This window comes from Bos javanicus, chromosome 14, assembly GCF_032452875.1.
Source record: "Bos javanicus breed banteng chromosome 14, ARS-OSU_banteng_1.0, whole genome shotgun sequence".
In the NCBI taxonomy this organism is placed as follows: domain Eukaryota; kingdom Metazoa; phylum Chordata; class Mammalia; order Artiodactyla; family Bovidae; genus Bos; species Bos javanicus.
This window is the reverse complement of record NC_083881.1, coordinates 16,717,415-16,735,858: the sequence shown is the minus strand read 5'-3', so window position 1 is coordinate 16,735,858 and position 18,444 is coordinate 16,717,415. Positions and strand designations below refer to the sequence as shown.

Sequence of the window (18,444 nt, the reverse complement as noted above, 5' to 3'; positions counted from 1 at the left end):
CACAGGAACATTTGGGAGAAGGGGCTTAGCCAAGGGAAGGGGGCCCGGCTACAAGAACTAGCTTCAAGTGTTTGAAAATCAGGAGGATCTCTGTGATCGAAACACAGCCAGGAAGAAAACAAACCAGAGTGAAAGAGAAGGGCAGGGCCAACTCATGTTAAGTCCTCGCGGAGCATGGAAGGAAGCACGGAATTTATGTCAGTGCAACGGGAAGCTGCTGGAGTTTTAGAGAAGAACACGCGACCTGACTGGCCTTCACTCTGACTGTTCACAGCATCTACTGGCCTCGGAGACATTCACACACATGACCCCTTTGGGTCCTTGCTTTCTTTCTCGTGCTCTTGAAATTACTGGACAATACTGCTTACCCTTGGCTCCCTCCATTTCATGTCCATTTACCCCTCTATCCTCTGCCATCTGCCTGTCACCACCGTGACTGAAACTGCTTTCTCAAGAGGCCACACATGAGCTCTTGCCTTCAAAGCCTTTTCTCACTCCATATAATCGCTGATCCTTCCTGGAGCTCCTCTAGCTCTACCTCCCACTTCCTCACGGAAGGCTCCAGCTGGACTCGATTGGTTCTGCTCTCCCGCTGCTGTCCTGTCTCAGGGGAGGCACCACCATCCACCCTCACCCACAAGGCAGATTCTTCAGGGTTGTCTGATTTTCTTCTTTGGTAGCTTTCTGTGGAACCTGAGTGAAAAATCTCTTGTTTAAAATATCATTTCCTCCTTCGTCAATGTTTTATATATTTAATTCTGCCCCCCTCAATTTTAACATCTGCCAACCGTAATATCTTGACTGATGATATGAGCTGTATTCCTGAGCAAGCACAGTTGTTTTTAAATTTTACATACTAAAAGGGCACATTCAAAGGATCCCGTCAAGACCATGGGAAGAATCTCAAAAACATATATCAGGTGTCTAGCCTAGAATTTTCACAAGCTTAAAATCAGAAAAAATAAAACCTTTATTTCGACCTTAGCACCATGTGTGTTCCATCCACTCTGAGCTTACCTGGTTCGTATAAAAGAGGCACAGGCTTTCATCTGAGTTTCTAGCAACACTGCTGCTCTCTCTTCTGTCATATGGTTTTGAATATTTTTAAGAGCTTTCTCATTCCTTTGCTTGTTACCACTGCTTACTTCCACAGAGCCCTCAGGCAAAGTTTCAGGGAAACACAAAAGACAGTCTTTTCCTGAGTGGGGAAAGGAGGATTTGATAGCCGTGTCACTTGAGGTGAAACTGTTCTCTTTCTGAGATGACGCAAGCGATGCTGACAGCACCGGCCCCAGGTTCAGGTAAGCCTCTCCCAATCTGCCCCAGTTCCAAGGATTAAAGGGATGCAAAGAAATCAGTTTCTGTAGGCAGAAAATGGTTTTCTCCAAGTTCTGCAAACTGGAACAAATAGTAAACTGGAGGTAGAGTACAGTGGTTAAATGGTCTGTGTTAGTTGCTTTATTTTCCTAAAGAGAAAAAACAAAGGTTAAAATGTTTAAACTACAGGATGTTTCCCATATAAAAATGAAGGTGCCTAAAAATCTAAGTTGTGCATGTCCTAAATCACAAGTATCTTTCATTAGCCACACAAGTAGAGCAAACTAAATGTTTCTCAATAGATCTCATTTTGAAACCATAAACCTAGAGAAATATGTGTGTGTGTTCAGTCGCCTCCGACCCTCTGTGACCCCCGATCCCGTCAGGCTCCTCAATATACACTACCCAACAAAATATTACCAATCATTCCCAAACACCCTAATGTCACAGCAGTAACATAATCCAGATGATAGTGGCTTGGCAAAGCTCAGTACCAAAAACCTCTGTGTCAGTTTTTTTTCAATTGTGCATTATAATCTTAAATGTCAAAAAAAAAAAAATCTTAACTGTCTTCAGCCAGACATCTGAAAGAACCAAGCCAACTTTTTTATACTCTGGGCTAATGGTTCCATTTTAATATTCCAGGCTTTCTAAAAATCTAAATGGCAATTTCCTTGAGGATTCAAATGGACTCTATTTCCAAATTCTACTTGGCTTAGACATCTTAAACAGGATGGCCCTGAAGCTCTCAGTGTTTCTTGATGCATCGTAATTGAATCCAAATGCCTTCTCTGGTAACCATTACCAAGACCAGTTATTCTTGGCTAGAGGGGGTTGCTTGGTTTCCTTCTGATCAGAAAATCCTTTTCAAGTCTACTTAACCAGAGGCACCGCCTCTTGCCTAACTTGCCATATGGCAAAAGCCCTGTGGGTGAGGGCTTCTTTTTCTACGTCAAAGTCTGCAGAGATTCAGTTGATTTTAAGTCTAAGGAAAATCTGGCCTACTAGTATCTGGATCAAGCTCCTGCACAGAACTGAGTGAGAAATAAGAATAAAACTACCCAGCATGCAGCCAGAAGATACTGGCACGTAGGTGAGTGAAACCTTGGGGAGGACTCTAAATATCCATATGTTGATTGAAAAGAAAGGAAATCAAGCCCCATGTAACCTATTAGGTCATACTGTATCTTCCTATTACTATCTCAGTATTCTTTCCCCACAGACTATTAAGTTCCAAAAGAGTTTTTGTTCAATGCTGAATTCCCAGTACAGAGCACAGCACCTCAGCCATAGCAGATGTCTAATAACTGTTGAGAAATACATCTTCATGTTTCTTATAGTAAGAAAAGCAACATGTATAGACTGTCTACAGGAAATGCAATCTTTCCTCTACAATCAGTCCATAGTGCTCTATACTGTTTAAAAACATTTCCAGGGACTTCTCTGGTGCTCTAGTGGATAAGACTTCACCTTCCAATGCAGGAGGTAGAGGTTCAATCCCTGGTCAGGGAGCTAAGATCATACATCCCTTGTGGCCAAAAAAACCAAAACAGAAAACAGAAGTAATACTGTAACAAATTCAATAAAGACTTTTAAATAAATAAATACAAATAAAAACATGTTCACATTGAGAAAGCAAGTGTGTGTTGGGGTCTGCAGCATACAAACCATGATTCTGATGCACCGATTTTGGATGGCCTAACTAGTGAAGAGAAGGAAATGGCAACCCACTCCAGTCTTTTTGCCTGGAAAATCCCATGAACAGAGGAGCCTGGTGGGCTACAATCCACAGGGTCACAAAGAGTAGGCATGACTGAGCACAACTAATAAAGAAGTCTTTGGAAATTAAATTCCATTTAAATGAGTTGTGTGCTTTTTCCCAGAATATTCCAAGTCCTGTAATGCAATGACAGTGATGATTGCTAACATTTACAGAATGCTCACCGTATGCCAGACACTACTCCACCTGCTTTACTCATGTAATCCCCATGACAATCCTTTAAAATAGACTATCGCTATTCCCATTTTAGAGACGAGGCAACCAAGTCACAACAGAGAAGTTAGGTAAGCTGCCTGCCGTCACACAGCTAGCAAGCAGCAGAGCTACAGCAGATCCTGCTAGAAGTCACAGAATAAAGGAACTTCAGAAGAGTTGATGTGTGTTAGTGGGCTTAGGAGTCTCCCATTAGTTACTAGGTGAGTGATGTAAACACAGGGTATGGACAGGGTTCTCTCTCCTTGGCATCGAACCCAGAACCGGGCACATGGTAGGACTGAAATGTTTGTGAAGTGACAAATGGGGGGAAAAAAGTCATTAACTGTCAAAAAGCAGTTTCCTTACCACAGTTTATCACATGAGCCTACCAGCGACTATAAGATATTTAAATTAAGAAATAAGTTCTGTTACAAATTTTATTCAAAAATCATTAAGAAGAGAGACGAATAAACTTCAGGAGAAGTTGTGAGCATAAAATGTTCATGTCATGCTGGGAGCTCTAGGACTTGCTGTCTGTTTTGTTCAATGCTGACCTATTCCCTACAGAGTATGAGGGGACAGTAACCGCTGGAACAAACCCCAGAAACAAGACAGAGCAAATAAAAAAAAGAAGGTCTATAAGAAGGGAGAAACTTTTAAAATGAAAACAAAACACAGGGTATCAGGAAATGAGAAAACCAGGCAAATAGGCAGGGTTCACTGAGATCATGTGAAGAGATCTCACCCCAAAGCAAGGGGTGAGACCCACGACCCTCTGGTGCCATTTCCTCCCTAATCCTCCTGCCTGTCAGGGCGCCCAGGAGCCCAAGGAGCAGTCCTCCAAGGCCTGACAGAGGAGCTGAAGGGCTTCTGACTGGTCCCTCCTTCTGCCTGGATCTCACACTCCGGATGGCATCTGCTGATTGGCAACACATTTTTCTGAGCCACAGAAACAGTCACTAAACTAGAAGGAACCAGAGACAGTCCAGCCTTGACATTACTCTAGCTGCCTTCAGGGGTACTCAGGGGAAGACAAAGCACAACAGTGACATCAGGAGATGCGAGGGAGAGATAGGTAATGGTAGAGCCGAGCCGTAATGAAGGACAGGTGACGGATATCTAGAAAAATCAACCAAAAGAACCCAAGTTGCTGCTAATTTGCATACCAGGGAGGCTGAACACTATTAAAACCCACCAAGTTCACTGTGTTCATGCCATGTGCTTCCTTAACAGGGTAATCTTATCTTCCGGTTTTAAGAATTAACCCATAATTAGTAGAGGGGAGAAAAGGAAAGAACAAAACACAGCTGTTTTCCATGTTCTGAAGAACATTACCACCAAGGTTTCCTCTCACGGCAAGAGGCTGAGGTCCTATGCAATGAAGCCCAGGCAAGTAAATTTAAGGATTTCTCTTAGTTAATGAGATAGAGGAGGACAATTCAATTGCATGCATACTTTAGGCTGACCTCTGGCCAAGAAGATTTGAAGGATTCAAGATCAGTGCCTTGGTGCTTCATTACATCCCTCTAAGGAAGAAAACTGGTCATCTATAAACTAGGATTGGTGGACTCAAACTCACTCCCATATAAAATTTACACAAAAAACCCTGGGATTTTCCAGGCAAGAGTACTGGAGTGGGGTGCCATTGCCTTCTCCACACAAAAAACCTACAGGTGCTTTAATCTGAAAACAAAAACAAGCAGAATCTAGCAGTGCTCTTTTTTATTGCTTAAAAAAATTCTGCAGACTCCATCAAGAATAAAAAGGATTAAGCCTGGCTTAGTATGATATTTATTCAATTTTTGGCAGTCTTTTTTCCTGTTTATAAAAGTAATATATATTCATTGTAGAAACTTCGGAAAATAAAAATCTAAACAACAACGAAACACCTAAAGAAGAAAAAAGATCACTGGTAATTTACTGAGTATTTATTTACTCCTAATAAGAGTAAAACCTTTGCAAGTGAGGTTTTCAGGCAATGAAAAATTTTGAGCATAACATAGGAAAAAATATTACAAGGAAATGATTATGTCTAGAGCTCCAAACTGTTCATCATAATAAAGTTCTTCTACCACTGACAATTTCCTTCTGCTTATCCAAACCCACAGATTTTGCTGCCAGCAAGAAGTTGTTTTTTGTTTTGTCTTTTTTTTTTTTTTTTAATAAACTATTCAGTCATCCTAGGAAAGCAAATGGAAACGGGCACAGAAACCACTCACCAAGTTTGTGGCAATCTCCAGGGCTTCCTTGTGCCTTCCCAGGTGAACAAGGCATCGAGCCTGGCCTTCCTGGACATCCCTTTTCATGGCAAAATTTGTAGTTGGCAGTTTTTCTGAGATACTGGAATACTCCTGCAGTGCTTTCTGGCAAATAATTGTTAAATAAAGGCAAATGAAGGGAGGGGATGAAGAGAAAGGCAGAAAACACAATATGAAAAAAGAATTCAGTCATGGGGGTGATATGTTTCCTAGGCAGTAGATAATGTTATAACTGACCCTGCAATGAACTAAAGGAAGACTTGAGCATTTCAGTCGGTACTAGTTTTCTAAGAGGTAGAGAAGAAATGTCTGGAGAATATAATTAAAACATTCTGGAGCCCAAAAGACCAGGATGTGACTCCCGGTTCTGCCACTAACTTGCTGTAGAATCTTTTCACATGAGCAAAACAACAACAGGATCCTTGTGAAGATGACATGAAGTCAATATAAAAAGCAAGCTGATAGCTAGTTGTTAGTTCTTTCCCCCACTTCTTTTTTAAAACACATTTTGGGGTGCCTTACTCCTGTGGCCCCACGAGGTATCCAAGCTAGAGGCTTCTGCATACTGAGGAGATAAGTAATCTACAAGGATCCAAACAAGCTCGCTATACTGGAGTGACAGGAAACAAAGCATACAGAGCCGTGTGGAGAAGGCCAGAAGCTTAGGATTCTAAGAGTACAAACACATCTCACAAAGGATCAAATTCATCTTCAAGAGCAACACTTATTATAGTACACTGTTATTTAAATATGCTGCAGTGGACAGAACAAGAGAACATTTCAAGCAGCACAATCTTCTATATGTTAAATTCTACCTGATACTCTTGCCGTCTGTAGGCCAGGTCCCCTTTGAATTTCTGGACAGTCAGAGCTTCAACATCATCGCTGCTCCCTGTTTCTTCATAAAACCACTAGAAATTGTGAAAACAGCATATTATAGAGAAGGAGGTTATGCTTTTCCACCCCATGTGCAGGAGTGCTAAGTCACTTCAGTCGTGTCCAACTTTGTGCAACCCCATGGACTACAGTCCTCCAGGCTCCTCTGTCCATGGGATTCTCCAGGCAAGAATATGGGAGTGGGTTGCCATGCCCTCCTCCAGGGGATCGTCCCAACCTAAGGATTGAACCCACATCTCGTGTCTCCTGTATTGGGAGTTGGGTTCTTTACCATTAACACCACCTGGGAAGTCCTTTCCATCCCAGACTCAAGAGCAATTTCCCACATATAACTGATTAAACCTCAGAAAAGACATACTTCTCCAGGATAAGACTCAGGAAAACATCTGACAAAGAAGAATGACAACTGTTTTGTTTTGTTTTTGCTGTGCTGGGTCTTCATCGCAGCAGGCAGGCTCAGCAGTTGCAGCCGGCAGGCTTGGTTGCCCTGCAGCATGTGGGATCTTAGTTTCCAGACCAGGGCTCGAACTCGCGTCCTTTGCATTGCAAGGCAGATTCTTAACCACTGGATCACCAGAGAAGTCCCAAGAATGACAATTTTAATGGTGACTCAGTTTTTATGAAAATTATCACCAGTAATAAATATACCAATAATATGATACCTCAACTAAACAAGTGTTAAAGTATTTAGTTTCCATAGCATTTCCAATTTGGGGTTTAGGGCCTGCGAACTTACATTTAACTAGCACAGTTTACAGTGGTTCTTTAGACTGAGATATGTTTTCCCGCAGAGAATTTCTTAGGGTGGATGGAACAACTCTTTACAGAGATAACATAGGAAAGAACTGCTATTACAGTGCTATTAGGAAAGTGTAAAAGCAAAAAGTAGAATCTAAGCAAAGACAAGAAAAGAAATTAAGGCTGAAAGGAGGCTTCCATGCAATCAAATGCCAATGTATTGTAGGAGAAAAGTTTCAGGAAAAGTCCATCTGGAATATTTTATTCACTTTTCTACTGCTTTAAACCCTACGGATAAAAAGAAAAGTGAAACAGATTTTTTTTTTTATTATTGCATTACGAATGTTAAGATGAGAAAACAGGGATGATGAAAAGCATACCGTGTGCCAGTTTTCCAGCTCCAAAGAAGTATCTCATCCTCTCTTTTACTCACAGTAAAACACAATGTAGTCAAATGAAGTCTGTCCCCAGTTAAATGTTGTTATTAATTCAAAAGTAACTGCATTTGTGATAGTTCCACCATGGTGTCAAACTTTCTCGGTTCTATTTCTAAGAGAGATGCCTGGGTATCACGGCCATCCTGTTATCTTAGTAATATAGTTCCCTCCTTAGCCTGATCCCCCACAGTGGAGAAAGCTAGCAACCACTGCTTTTCTGTCCTCCCTGAAGCAGTGTGTAACCTAATAACAGTCTATATACTGAACTCATAATTTTGTTTTGCACTTTACTACTCCCCAGTTCCCAACTTCTTGAACAACAGCTGCATTACTGCAAACCTCCATCCAATAGTCGAAATTCTACGGGGAAATGATCAGGCAAAATTGGCTTTCAAATGCAAGAACTCAGAAGAGAAAGGCTTCAAATACTCCATTCTGATAAGAAAAGGAGGGAAAAGCTGTGAACAAGGGTGAAAACTAAGACGTGAAGTGCTGATAAGACAAATACGTGGTTCCACACCAAGCAGTAAGGGAAAACAAATCTATCTCACACTCCTAGTTTTACACTTGGGAAAACCAAGAGGACTTGAATGAAGCCTGAATTCATTTCTTGAATGAGGCCTGAATGGTAACTCTCTGAATTTATGAGAGTTACCATTTGCCAAATAAATAAATTCTAAGGACAAGTGATTTGCGGGATTTTACTTTATAAGTAAAAGCACATCACACCTGGCAAAGTATTATCTCATTCCACTCTCACAATAACCCTGTGAGCCAACAAACATTATTTTATTTTTTTCTCAAATGATGAGTAAGGAACTGACACTCTGAAAGTCAATTTACTGACTCTTAAAGTCAATGCTGGAATCCAAGTGTCCTATCTCACAACTGTGGCTTTTTAATGTGGTACCACAGGACTTCAAAAGTCCATTTCCCAGTTTTAGTCTACAGATCAAGTAGGTCACTCTGAAAGACTGCACGTGGCAAGGAGAAAATGTAAATGAAATAAAACAAAAATACAATCCAATCCAGGTATTTCAGAGTGCCTGACATCTGTACGTACAGGGGTTTTAAGGAAAAATGAGACAATATATGCCCAGTGCCTGGAATACTATTTGATAAAAAGGAACTATTTTTGGTGAGATGAGATTTACAGACTAGAAAAAATCCAAGGTAATACTCTACTTACGCAAAGTATTCAGAGTTCCTACTATGAACAAAAACTGGTAGGCAGTGTGGAGGACATAAGGTGAGGCACGCACCATCCTGTGATCATTCAGCATTCTGGGTCTAAGAGCTTTACGAGATACTGACAACTTCGTTAATAGACAAAAATAATGTGGTTCGAAGCGGGAGTGAGAAAAGACTTTATGGAGGAGGCGGCATTTAAGGTGGACCTTGAGAAATGGAGATAATTGAACGATTTTGACCACCTGAGCGGGGTTAACGTGGGCAAGGGAAACTCAGTGAACAAGAACAGGCCCGGTTCGGAGAGCAGACAACACTGAGGTCTGAAAAGTGGGCGGTGGCTGAATTTCTGCGGGCCCTGACTATACGGCTGCAGAAGCAGCGAAGGTCCATGGTAGCTAATACAGATTACTGAGTAGGGGCGTGAGGCCAGCGAGGCACGGTGAGACCGGCCGAACGCCAGGTGTGACGTGATGGCCGACTGCGCGGGGATTCCCTCCGGGGCAGAGGATGTCGGACTCAGCAGGTGCGGCTCGTAGGTGGAGGGATGGCAGGGAGGCCCAAGTGAGCTTAGGGCGGCCAGAGGGTCTGGGTTCGGGGGACAGGCTACGCGGGCGTAGGACGTCTGAAGCGCTGTCGGGCCGGGACTACCAGGCCCGGAGGCTGCGGTGAGGCCGACAGGCCCCGCTCTCTCACCTGAGGCTCGCAGCGTTTGGCGCGGTACGACTCGGGTGGTCCAGGCCGCCGCTCCCGCCTCTCCTCGAACACCGAGTCCTCAAACTCGCCGCCGAGCAGCCAGCATCCCGTTTCCATTGCGCGCCCCACACCGGCGCATCGAGGAGGCGGTACCTAGAGCGGAAGGGGCCGGCAAGATCCGGCGCGCGGCATGCTGGGACTTGTAGTCTTAGGGCAGAGGCCAGACCGGGACTTGCCCCATGGTAAGTTTCAAGTTGTTGAGCTGAGATTTTAATTAATTCACAAGGCGAGGACAGAACTTGACTTCTTCGTTTCTGGAGATGGACAGAGCGATCCTTACGTGCACTCATCAAAAAGCACTGGCCTCAGGGTAGCTGTTCAAAACCAGTTTTTCACTGTTGACAGTATTCCTGGCACTGTTCTAAGACTTTTTTTTTTTCATTTTACTGTAACTTTTCTAACAACTTTTCAAAGACACAATGAATCTCATTTTTCAAATGAAAAATTGGGGCCTTAGAAAGGTTAAGTAATTTGCTCAGGATCAACTATTATGTGGCTGCTGCTGCTGCTAAGTCGTTTCAGTAGTGTCCAACTCTGTGCGACCCCATAGACGGCCTCCCATCAGGCTCCCCCATCCCTGGGATTCTCCAGGCAAGAACACTGGAGTGGGTTGCCATTTCCTTCTCCAATGCATGAAAGTGAAAGTGAAGTCGCTCAGTCGTGTCCGACTCTCACCGACCCCATGGACTGCAGCCTACCAGGCTCCTCCATCCATGGGATTTTCCAGGCAAGAGTACTGGAGTGGGGTGCCATTGCCTTCTCCAATTATGTGGCTAAAAGCTGGGAGATAAAGAATTGAGTCAATAATGTCTGTGTGTCTTCATGGAAGAGCCACACCAATTATAAAGATTGGGGTATAGTAATTCAGAAAAGCTATGACAAACCTAGACAGTGTATTAAAAAGCAGAGACATTGCCAAGAAAGGTCTGTATAGTCAAAGCTATGATGTTTCCAGTAGTCGTGTATGAATGTGAGAGTTGGACCATAAAGAAGGCTGAGCATCAAAGAACTGATGCTTTTGAATTGGAGAAGACTCTTGAGAGTCCCTTGGACTGCAAGGAGATCAAACCAGTCAATCCTAAAAATCAATCCTAAATATTCACTGGAAGGACTGATGCTGAAGCTGAAACTCCAATACTTTGGTCACCTGATGTGAAGAGCTGACTCATTAGAAAAGACCCTGATGCTGGGTAAAATTGAATGCAGGAGGAGAAGGGGACGACAGAGGATGAGATGGTTAGATGGTGTCATCTACTCAAATGGACCTGAGTTTGAGCAAGCTTCAGGAGATGGTGACGGACAGAGACGCCTGTGTGTTGCAGTCCATGAGGATCGCAAAGAGTCAGATATGACTGAGCGACTGAACAGTAATACAGTAATTGAAGGGCTTGTAAAACAGGGGACATGGAGATTTATTCTGGGGACTCAATCAGGGAGCATTAATTCTTCCCAGAAAAACACTAGATCCCAGAACTCTAAACACAACATTTACTAGAATTCTTACTCTTTCAAGATGTTCCTTGAGACAAAAACGTACAAATTGTTGACAAAATATGGGGCCAGTATTTCACAGCATGGTATTATGGCACCATATTATATAGCAGGTCATAGACATGGAGGTTTTCTCTTCCAGGGTTCTTTTCTCAACCCAAATTTCTTCTCCACACATTAACTCTAGGAGAACCGAATCCACTCCCCAGTTTTTCAAAATCCATCTCTCTGTTGATGATTCCCCAAATCTAGAACCAGCTCCTGTATCTCCACCAGAATAGCCTACAGACATTAACCACTGATGAATTCATTCATGTAAGGACCCTTATGGAAAAGTCCTAGTTAGGAAAATTTTAGAAATTATAGAAAAGGAAGGGAAAAAGGTATCCATAATATTATCACCCAGAAGCAATGGAGTCTAAAGAAGGAAGAGCTAGTTGCCCTAATTCTAAAATGCTCTGTCCTAACAAAGACAGTACAGCATATTGTCAAAGGCCCTCAAGCACCAGATTTGTCTGGATTCATGATCCTGGTTCAGTTATTTGCTGGCTGTGTAACCTGATCTGTGAAGTGGGCGTTGATTAAAATAGTGCATGTAAGGTGCCTGTCTGATAGCAACTGAGTAATGTATGTTTATTTAAAATTCCTGTCCCAGGTGCAAAGAGCAAAGGAGGCAGGGAGTTTTTTTTTTTTTTTCACCTTTCCCTTTTTTAGAGGTGCTTGGTTTTTGGAACTCCTACTCTCCCCTGTTCTGAGATGCCTCCAGTCTAGCCTCTTCCTGGCCCTACAACTAACTGAGGTAGATATTTTGCTGAAATGATCAGGAAGTCATGGAAGGGGAGTTTATGGGTAAAAGAGAGTTCTTTGCCTTTTGAACTCAGGCTCCCTGAGCTAAGGGGTTTCCAGCCTTTTTACCACTAAGAACCGTCTTAGTTATTTTCCTCCAAAGTAGTGCAGGATTTGCATATGCAGTAAAACTGCATATGCTAACCAACGATTGCTTCATTTTCCTTTAAAAAAATTTGAATCCAAGTCCTCTGTAACAGCTAATTCAAGCTCTGCCCTGCCTGAGCCTATTAGCATTGCCTCACTGCGTGTTAGGATTCTATGAAAGCAAAGAAGTAACTGCCAAGGACCCTGGGAAGCTTGAGGAAAGACTAAACGTGATTGATGTTAAGTCATTGACAATATTGAAAACAGCTCAAAGATTGCTATCATCATTGAGGACCCAGGGTCTGGTACCCCAAGTTGTAAACCACCACCTCAATTGATAGACCCTGGAATAATATTTTAAAAGAGCAGAGTAAGGCTTTCCTGGTGGTCGAATGGTTAAGAATTTGCCTGCCAATACAGGGGACACAGGTTCGATTCCTGGTCTGGGAAGATCCCACATGCCACAGAGCAACTAAGCCTGTGCGTCACAACTACTGAAGCCCATGCTCTAGAGCTTGTGCTCCACAAGAAGAGAAGCCACCACATTGAGAAGCCCGTGCCCTGCAACAAAAAGTAGCCTCGGCTCACCACAACTAGGGAAAGGCCCAGTGTAGCAGCGAAGACCCAGTGCAGTCAAAAACAAATCTCAAAATACATCTTTTTAAAAAAGAGAGAGGAAAGCAAACCAGTAAAAGAGTGCTCTGTAACTGTTAGACACACCTCATACACCTAGGAAGTGCCAGGTGTTAGGGAGTGCCTATGACAGACACTCTGATGGCAGGAAAGGGGACAATGTGACTTTAGTTTGCACTTATCTAGCACCCAGGAAATAATATTCGTAACAGCCTTTGCCAAAGTTAGTCTTCTTTTTTCTTTCTTCGGCCATGCCGAGTGGCATTCAGGATCTTAGTTCCCCAACCAGGGATAGAACCCATGCCCCCTATAGTGGAAGCACAGAGTCTTACCCACTAGACAGTCAGGAAAGTCTCTGAAAATTTTTATAGGAGGTACAGTCACTGATTCAACTAAAATTTATTGAGTACCTACTATAAGCAAGGACTGTTTTGAATGGAGGATACAGTGATAAGACAGGTGAAATTCTTGCTGTCATGGAACTTCAGTTCTAGTGAGTAGATAGATAATGAACAAGTAAGTAAATGAAACAGGTAGCTTTAGACCATGGTAAGTGCTACAAAGAAAATTTGGGGGATGATGTATAAGGGACTCCTTCAGGTAGCCAGGTAGTCAAAGAAGGTGCCTCTGAAGAGCTGAGCCAGGAATGAAGAGAAGGAGTTGGCCAAGAGGACATCTGGAGCAAGAGCATCTGAAAAACTGCAAGGCAAGAATGAGGAGCGGAAAGTGAGCCACAGTCCTGAGGCCAAGTGGGCTCGCAAGAGAGCTTGGTGTGTGGCCTGAGACAGGAGAGTGAAGCAGGTAGCAAATCGTGTGCTCCTTACACATTTACTGAATGAACAAGTGATCTAATGACCCCAGATTTCAAGTACTGTATCTTACTAGCTTCTTGGCTGTATTTCTTCTGTTTGCTGTGTCTGGTGCCCATGATGTCACATTATTTTCCCATCACCCCCATGGTTGTCATATGGTCTGACTCTGTAGCTGAATTTTGGCCTCTTTCCTCTTTTCCTCTACAAAACTCAATTTCATGCCCTTTTATTCAGGTCAGCAACTCTTGAGCCAACTGAAATTTTCTCAGGGCTTGTGAAGTGTACTGTCTCTTGCTGAGATCATTTCATTCCAGTGTCACAGGCTGTTGTCCCAAAGACAAACACTGCCTGCCAACACTAGCTATGTGCACAACTAGCCGGCATTGCTTTTTTCTCTCCTGGCTCCCGGACTCACAACTTTCAGTTCAATTTGATGAACATTTACTGAACAACAATTTTGTGAGGACACTGGTTAGGCACTAGAGGCAGTGGTTAAGGGTGAGAGCTCTGGAGACAGTTTGGCATCTCTAACACTTACTAGGTGTGTGAATTTGAACCTGTGTGAGGCTCACTTTCCTCATCTGCACTGTGGGGGTAATAATAGTGTCACCTTCATGCATCAGAAGATGAGATGGTGGGATGGCATCACCGACTCGATGAACATGAGTTTGAGCAAACTCCAGGAGATAGTAAAGGACAGGGAAGCCTGGTGTGCGGCAGTCCATGGGGTTACAAAGAGTCAGACAGGACTTAGCTGCTGAACAACTTCATGCATCATCCATGGGGATTCAGATACATCATGTAACTCTCTCACTCTAGTGCTTGACATAGTGTTCAGCAAATGTTAGCTTTAAAAAAAGTTTTTTTAATGTTTTCTGCCTTCAAAGTGCTGTAAGCTAATGAAACAGATGTACATACAGAGTCAACCAAGACCTGTTGGGTGGACACAGGGGAAGCAGTTAGTACTGACTGGAGCAGGAAAGGAATGAAGGAGGCCTTTGAGGGGAGGCAACAACTGTGGTGGTGACATCAGAAGGAGAAATCAGAGAGAAGGAGTAACATTCATATAAGCCTGGCAATGCAGGAGATACAAGTTCAATCCCTGGGTCAGGAAGATACCTTGAAGGAAACGGCAATCCACTCCAGTATTCTTGCCTGGGAAATCCCATGGACAGAAGAGCCTGGTGGGCTACAGTCCATGGGGTCGCAAAGAGTTGTACACGACTTAGTGACTAAATAACATTATTTCAGTCAAAGCAGCTGTGTACCTACTGTGTAAAAAAATGCAATTAATGAACAAAAGACTGAATATAAGATTGAAAGTAATGAACCCCTTAAGAGAAATATAAAGTGCAAAGGAAGTCTGAACGAAAGAGAGCTTAATTCCATTAAGGTACTTTGTATCTAAAGATCATCTTTTCATGGTGCTGGATTAACTGGACATCCACATGTTAAAAAAAAAAGAAACTAGATACAGACCTTATGCCCTTCACAAAAAGTAACTCAAAGTGGACCATAAATGCAAAATGTAAAATGCATTTTATAAAACTCCTAGAAAATAACCTCGGGAAAACTGAGATGATCTTTATTATGACAATGACTTTTTAGATAAAACACCAAAGGCACTATCCATGAAAGAAATAATGGGTAAACTAGACTTCATCAAATTTAAAAACTTCTGCTCTGCAAGAGACAGTTTCAAAAGGATGATAAGAGAAGACAAGCCATGGCTCAGCTGAAAATATTTACAAAAGGCAAATCTGATAAAGGAGTGTTATCTAACATATAGAAATAACCCTTAAAACTCAGTAAGAAAACAAACAACCTGATTTTAAAAATAGGTCAAAGGCCCTTGGTAACAACCTACAGAGGTGGACTGGGGAGGGAGGTGGGAGGGATGTTCAAGTGGGAACGGACATGGGTAAATCTTGGCTGATTCAACTTGATGTTTGGTAGAAACCAATGCAATACTGTAAAGCAATTAACCTCTAATTAAAAATAAATAAATTTTAAAAATAGGTAAAAGACCTTAACAGAAACTTCTCCAGAAAAGATATACAGATGGCAAAAAAGCATATGAAAAGATGTTCAACACTAGTATGTAGTCAAGGAAATGTAAATTAAAACAACAGTGAGATCCCACTACACACCTATTAGAATGGCCCAAATCTAGAATACTGACAATAGCAAATGCTTGTGAGAATATGGAGCAACTGGAAGTCTCATTCACTGCTGGTAGGAATGTAAAATGGTATAACCACTTTGGAGGATAGTTTGGCAGTATCTTCCAGAACTAAGCATACTTTTATCATATGACATAAAGAAATCACAAGAGATACATCAAGACCAATATATTTTATGAATATAAATGTAATAACCCACAACAAAATACTAGCAAATGGGAGACAACAGAATATTAAAAGTATGACACACCATAACCAAGTGGGATTTATCCTAGAAATGTAAGAGTGGCTCAACAAAAGAAAATTAAACAATGTAATACATCACGTTAATGGAATGAAGGGTAAAAATAAGATCATTTCAACTGATGCAGAGAAGGCATTTGGCAAAAGCCAAAACTCTTTCATGATAAAACTGCTTAGAAAACTTGGAATAGAACCTCCTTAACACGATAAAGGGCATTTAATAAAAGCCCACAGAAACATCATATTTGATGTGAGACTGAAAGCTTTCTCTTATGATCAACAAGACAAGCCTCTGTCACCACTGCTATTCAACCCAGTACTAGAAGTTCTAACCAGAACCATTAGACAAGAAAAAGAGTAATAGGCATTCAAACTGGAAAGGAGTAGAGCTACATCTATTTATGGATAACATGATGCTACATATAGAAAATTCTAAAGAATCCACATGAAAAGTTACTAGGGCTAGTAAACAAATTTAGCAAAGCTGCAGATTAAAAGATCAACGAACAAAAATTTTGTGTGCTTCTATACAGCAGCAATGAACAATCTAAAAAAGAAATTAAGAAAGCAAGTCCAGTAACATCTTGAAAGAATAAAATACCTATAAATAAAAGCAACCAAGGAGGTGAAAGTAAGACTTGGTTGCATTTATTTATAGGTATTTTACTCTTTTATAAAATAAAAACTACAAAACATTGCTCGGAATGAGCAAAAAAAAAAAAAAAGAAAAATAAATTGGACTTCACCAAAATTAAAATTGTGTGTGCATCTTTTTGTGTGCATCATAAATAAAGTGAAAAGACAACCCACAGAAGGGAATACAGTCAATTCTCATTACTCACAGTAGTTGTGTTTTATAAAGTCACCACAGATACTGAACATTGCTTCTAGGGTTAAGATCCTGGGATCTTCTGGTCATAAGTTTCATCAATCAATCAATACATATGCCTTGTTTTATGTGTTTTTGCTTGTGTGTGTATGCGTGTGCGCTCAGTTGTGTCATCTCTCTGTGGCCCCATGGACTGTAGGCCGCTAGGCTCCTCTGCCCGGGGAATTTTCCAGGCAAGAATACTGGAGTAGGCTGCCATTTCCTACTCTAGGGGATCTTCCCAACCCAGGGATTGACCTCGCTCCTCTTCTGTCTCTTGCATTGGCAAGCGGATCCTTTACCACTTGTGCCACCTGAGAAACCTGTTTGTGCTTAAAGACACCTTATTTAATATATATATATATATATATATATATATATATATATATATATAGGTTATTAAAGTTCAACAGCATATTCCTTGTGTCTGGATGAGGCTTATCTAACACACATTTTTCTCCACAAGGCATGTCACAACTTTTCTTGCATTCGGTAATGCTGGAAAACACTTTGGCAATACACTTGGGGGTCATTTTAAACGGTGAAGTTACCAAACAAGAAACACAAAATATTTTAAAAGTGGCACTAAACAGATTACAAAAAGGATGGTTCTTTACAGTCTGACAGCTAAAATAAGAGGCAAAGCAGTCCCTTTTTTGACCTCAGCTCAGAACATACACATGGGACAAATCAAATTTTTTGCTACTATGTACAAGCACATGAATGAGCACAAAATTGCCATGAATAGATTCGGGGGTTACGATTACATTTTAATGAGTAGTCAAATTTGCACATACAGAATCTGTGAATGAAAAGTGGCTGTATTTACGAATTGTGTATCTGATAAGAGTATAACATCCAGAATATATGAAAAGCTCCTAAAATTCAACAACAGGCAGCCCAATTAAAAACTTAGCCAAGGACTCAAATAGACATTTTTCCAAAGAAGATATACAAATGATCAATGACCACATAAAAGATGCTCAGTATCATTAGTCATTAGAGAGATGCATATCAAAACCACAGTGAGGTATCACTTCACACCTACTGAGATGGTGCTAACGATAAACACTGAAAATAAAAGGTGTTGGTGAGGATACTGAGAAATCAGAGCCCTGTACACTGCTGCTGGGATGTAAAATGGCCACAAACAACTGTACAAAATACTCTGATGGCTTCTCAAAAGGTTAAACATGAATTATTATATGATTCAGCAATTCCACTCCTAGGTAAGTACCCAAAAGAACTAAAAAGAGGGACTTGTCTTCTGAGTTGTACGCTGATTTCACTGCAGCAATTTTCTAGCCAAAAATGGAAACAACCCAAGTTGAATACACACACACACACACACACACACTTGCGTGCATATTCAGCCATTAAAAAGGAACAAAATTCCAATATATGCTACAATACAAATGAACTTAGAAAACATTATGCTAAATGAAATAATTCAGACACAAAAGGACAAGGATTGTATGACTTCACTTATTTGAAATATCAAGAATAGGCAAATTCATAAATAATCTAGAAAGTAGATTAAAGGTTATCAGGGGTTATGGGAAGAGGGGCAATGGAAAGTTATTCCTTAACAGTTACAGAGTTCTGTTTGGGATGATGAAAAGTTCTGGAAATAGTAGCAATGGTTGTCCAACATTGTGTAGATAATTGATGCCACTGAACTGTACACTTAAAAATGGATATAATGGCAAATTTTA

At 41.4% G+C, this 18,444-nt stretch overlaps 1 protein-coding gene across 5 annotated transcripts in view; it reads right to left on the bottom strand.

Moving 5' to 3' along the window:
- C14H8orf76 (chromosome 14 C8orf76 homolog) overlaps positions 1-10,334 on the bottom strand; it is a 32,302-nt gene extending 21,968 nt beyond the window's left edge. Inside the window, exons 1-6 of one of the 5 annotated variants that reach the window (XR_009740801.1) lie at positions 9,507-10,334; positions 6,806-7,012; positions 6,366-6,461; positions 5,512-5,655; positions 1,018-1,466; positions 369-693 (exon numbers count right to left, since the gene is read on the bottom strand). Coding sequence is in view for 4 of the 5 variants with exons in the window: in XM_061438684.1 (XP_061294668.1) it covers positions 1,018-1,466; positions 5,512-5,655; positions 6,366-6,461; positions 6,806-7,012; positions 9,507-9,623 (1,013 nt within the window). In the remaining variant the exon portion in view is untranslated. The remainder of the gene's footprint in view (positions 1-368; positions 694-1,017; positions 1,467-5,511; positions 5,656-6,365; positions 6,462-6,805; positions 7,013-9,506) is intronic. The other 4 variants (XM_061438684.1, XM_061438681.1, XM_061438680.1 and 1 more) reach the window with 4 other exon arrangements.
- Positions 10,335-18,444: the final 8,110 nt, after the last annotated feature.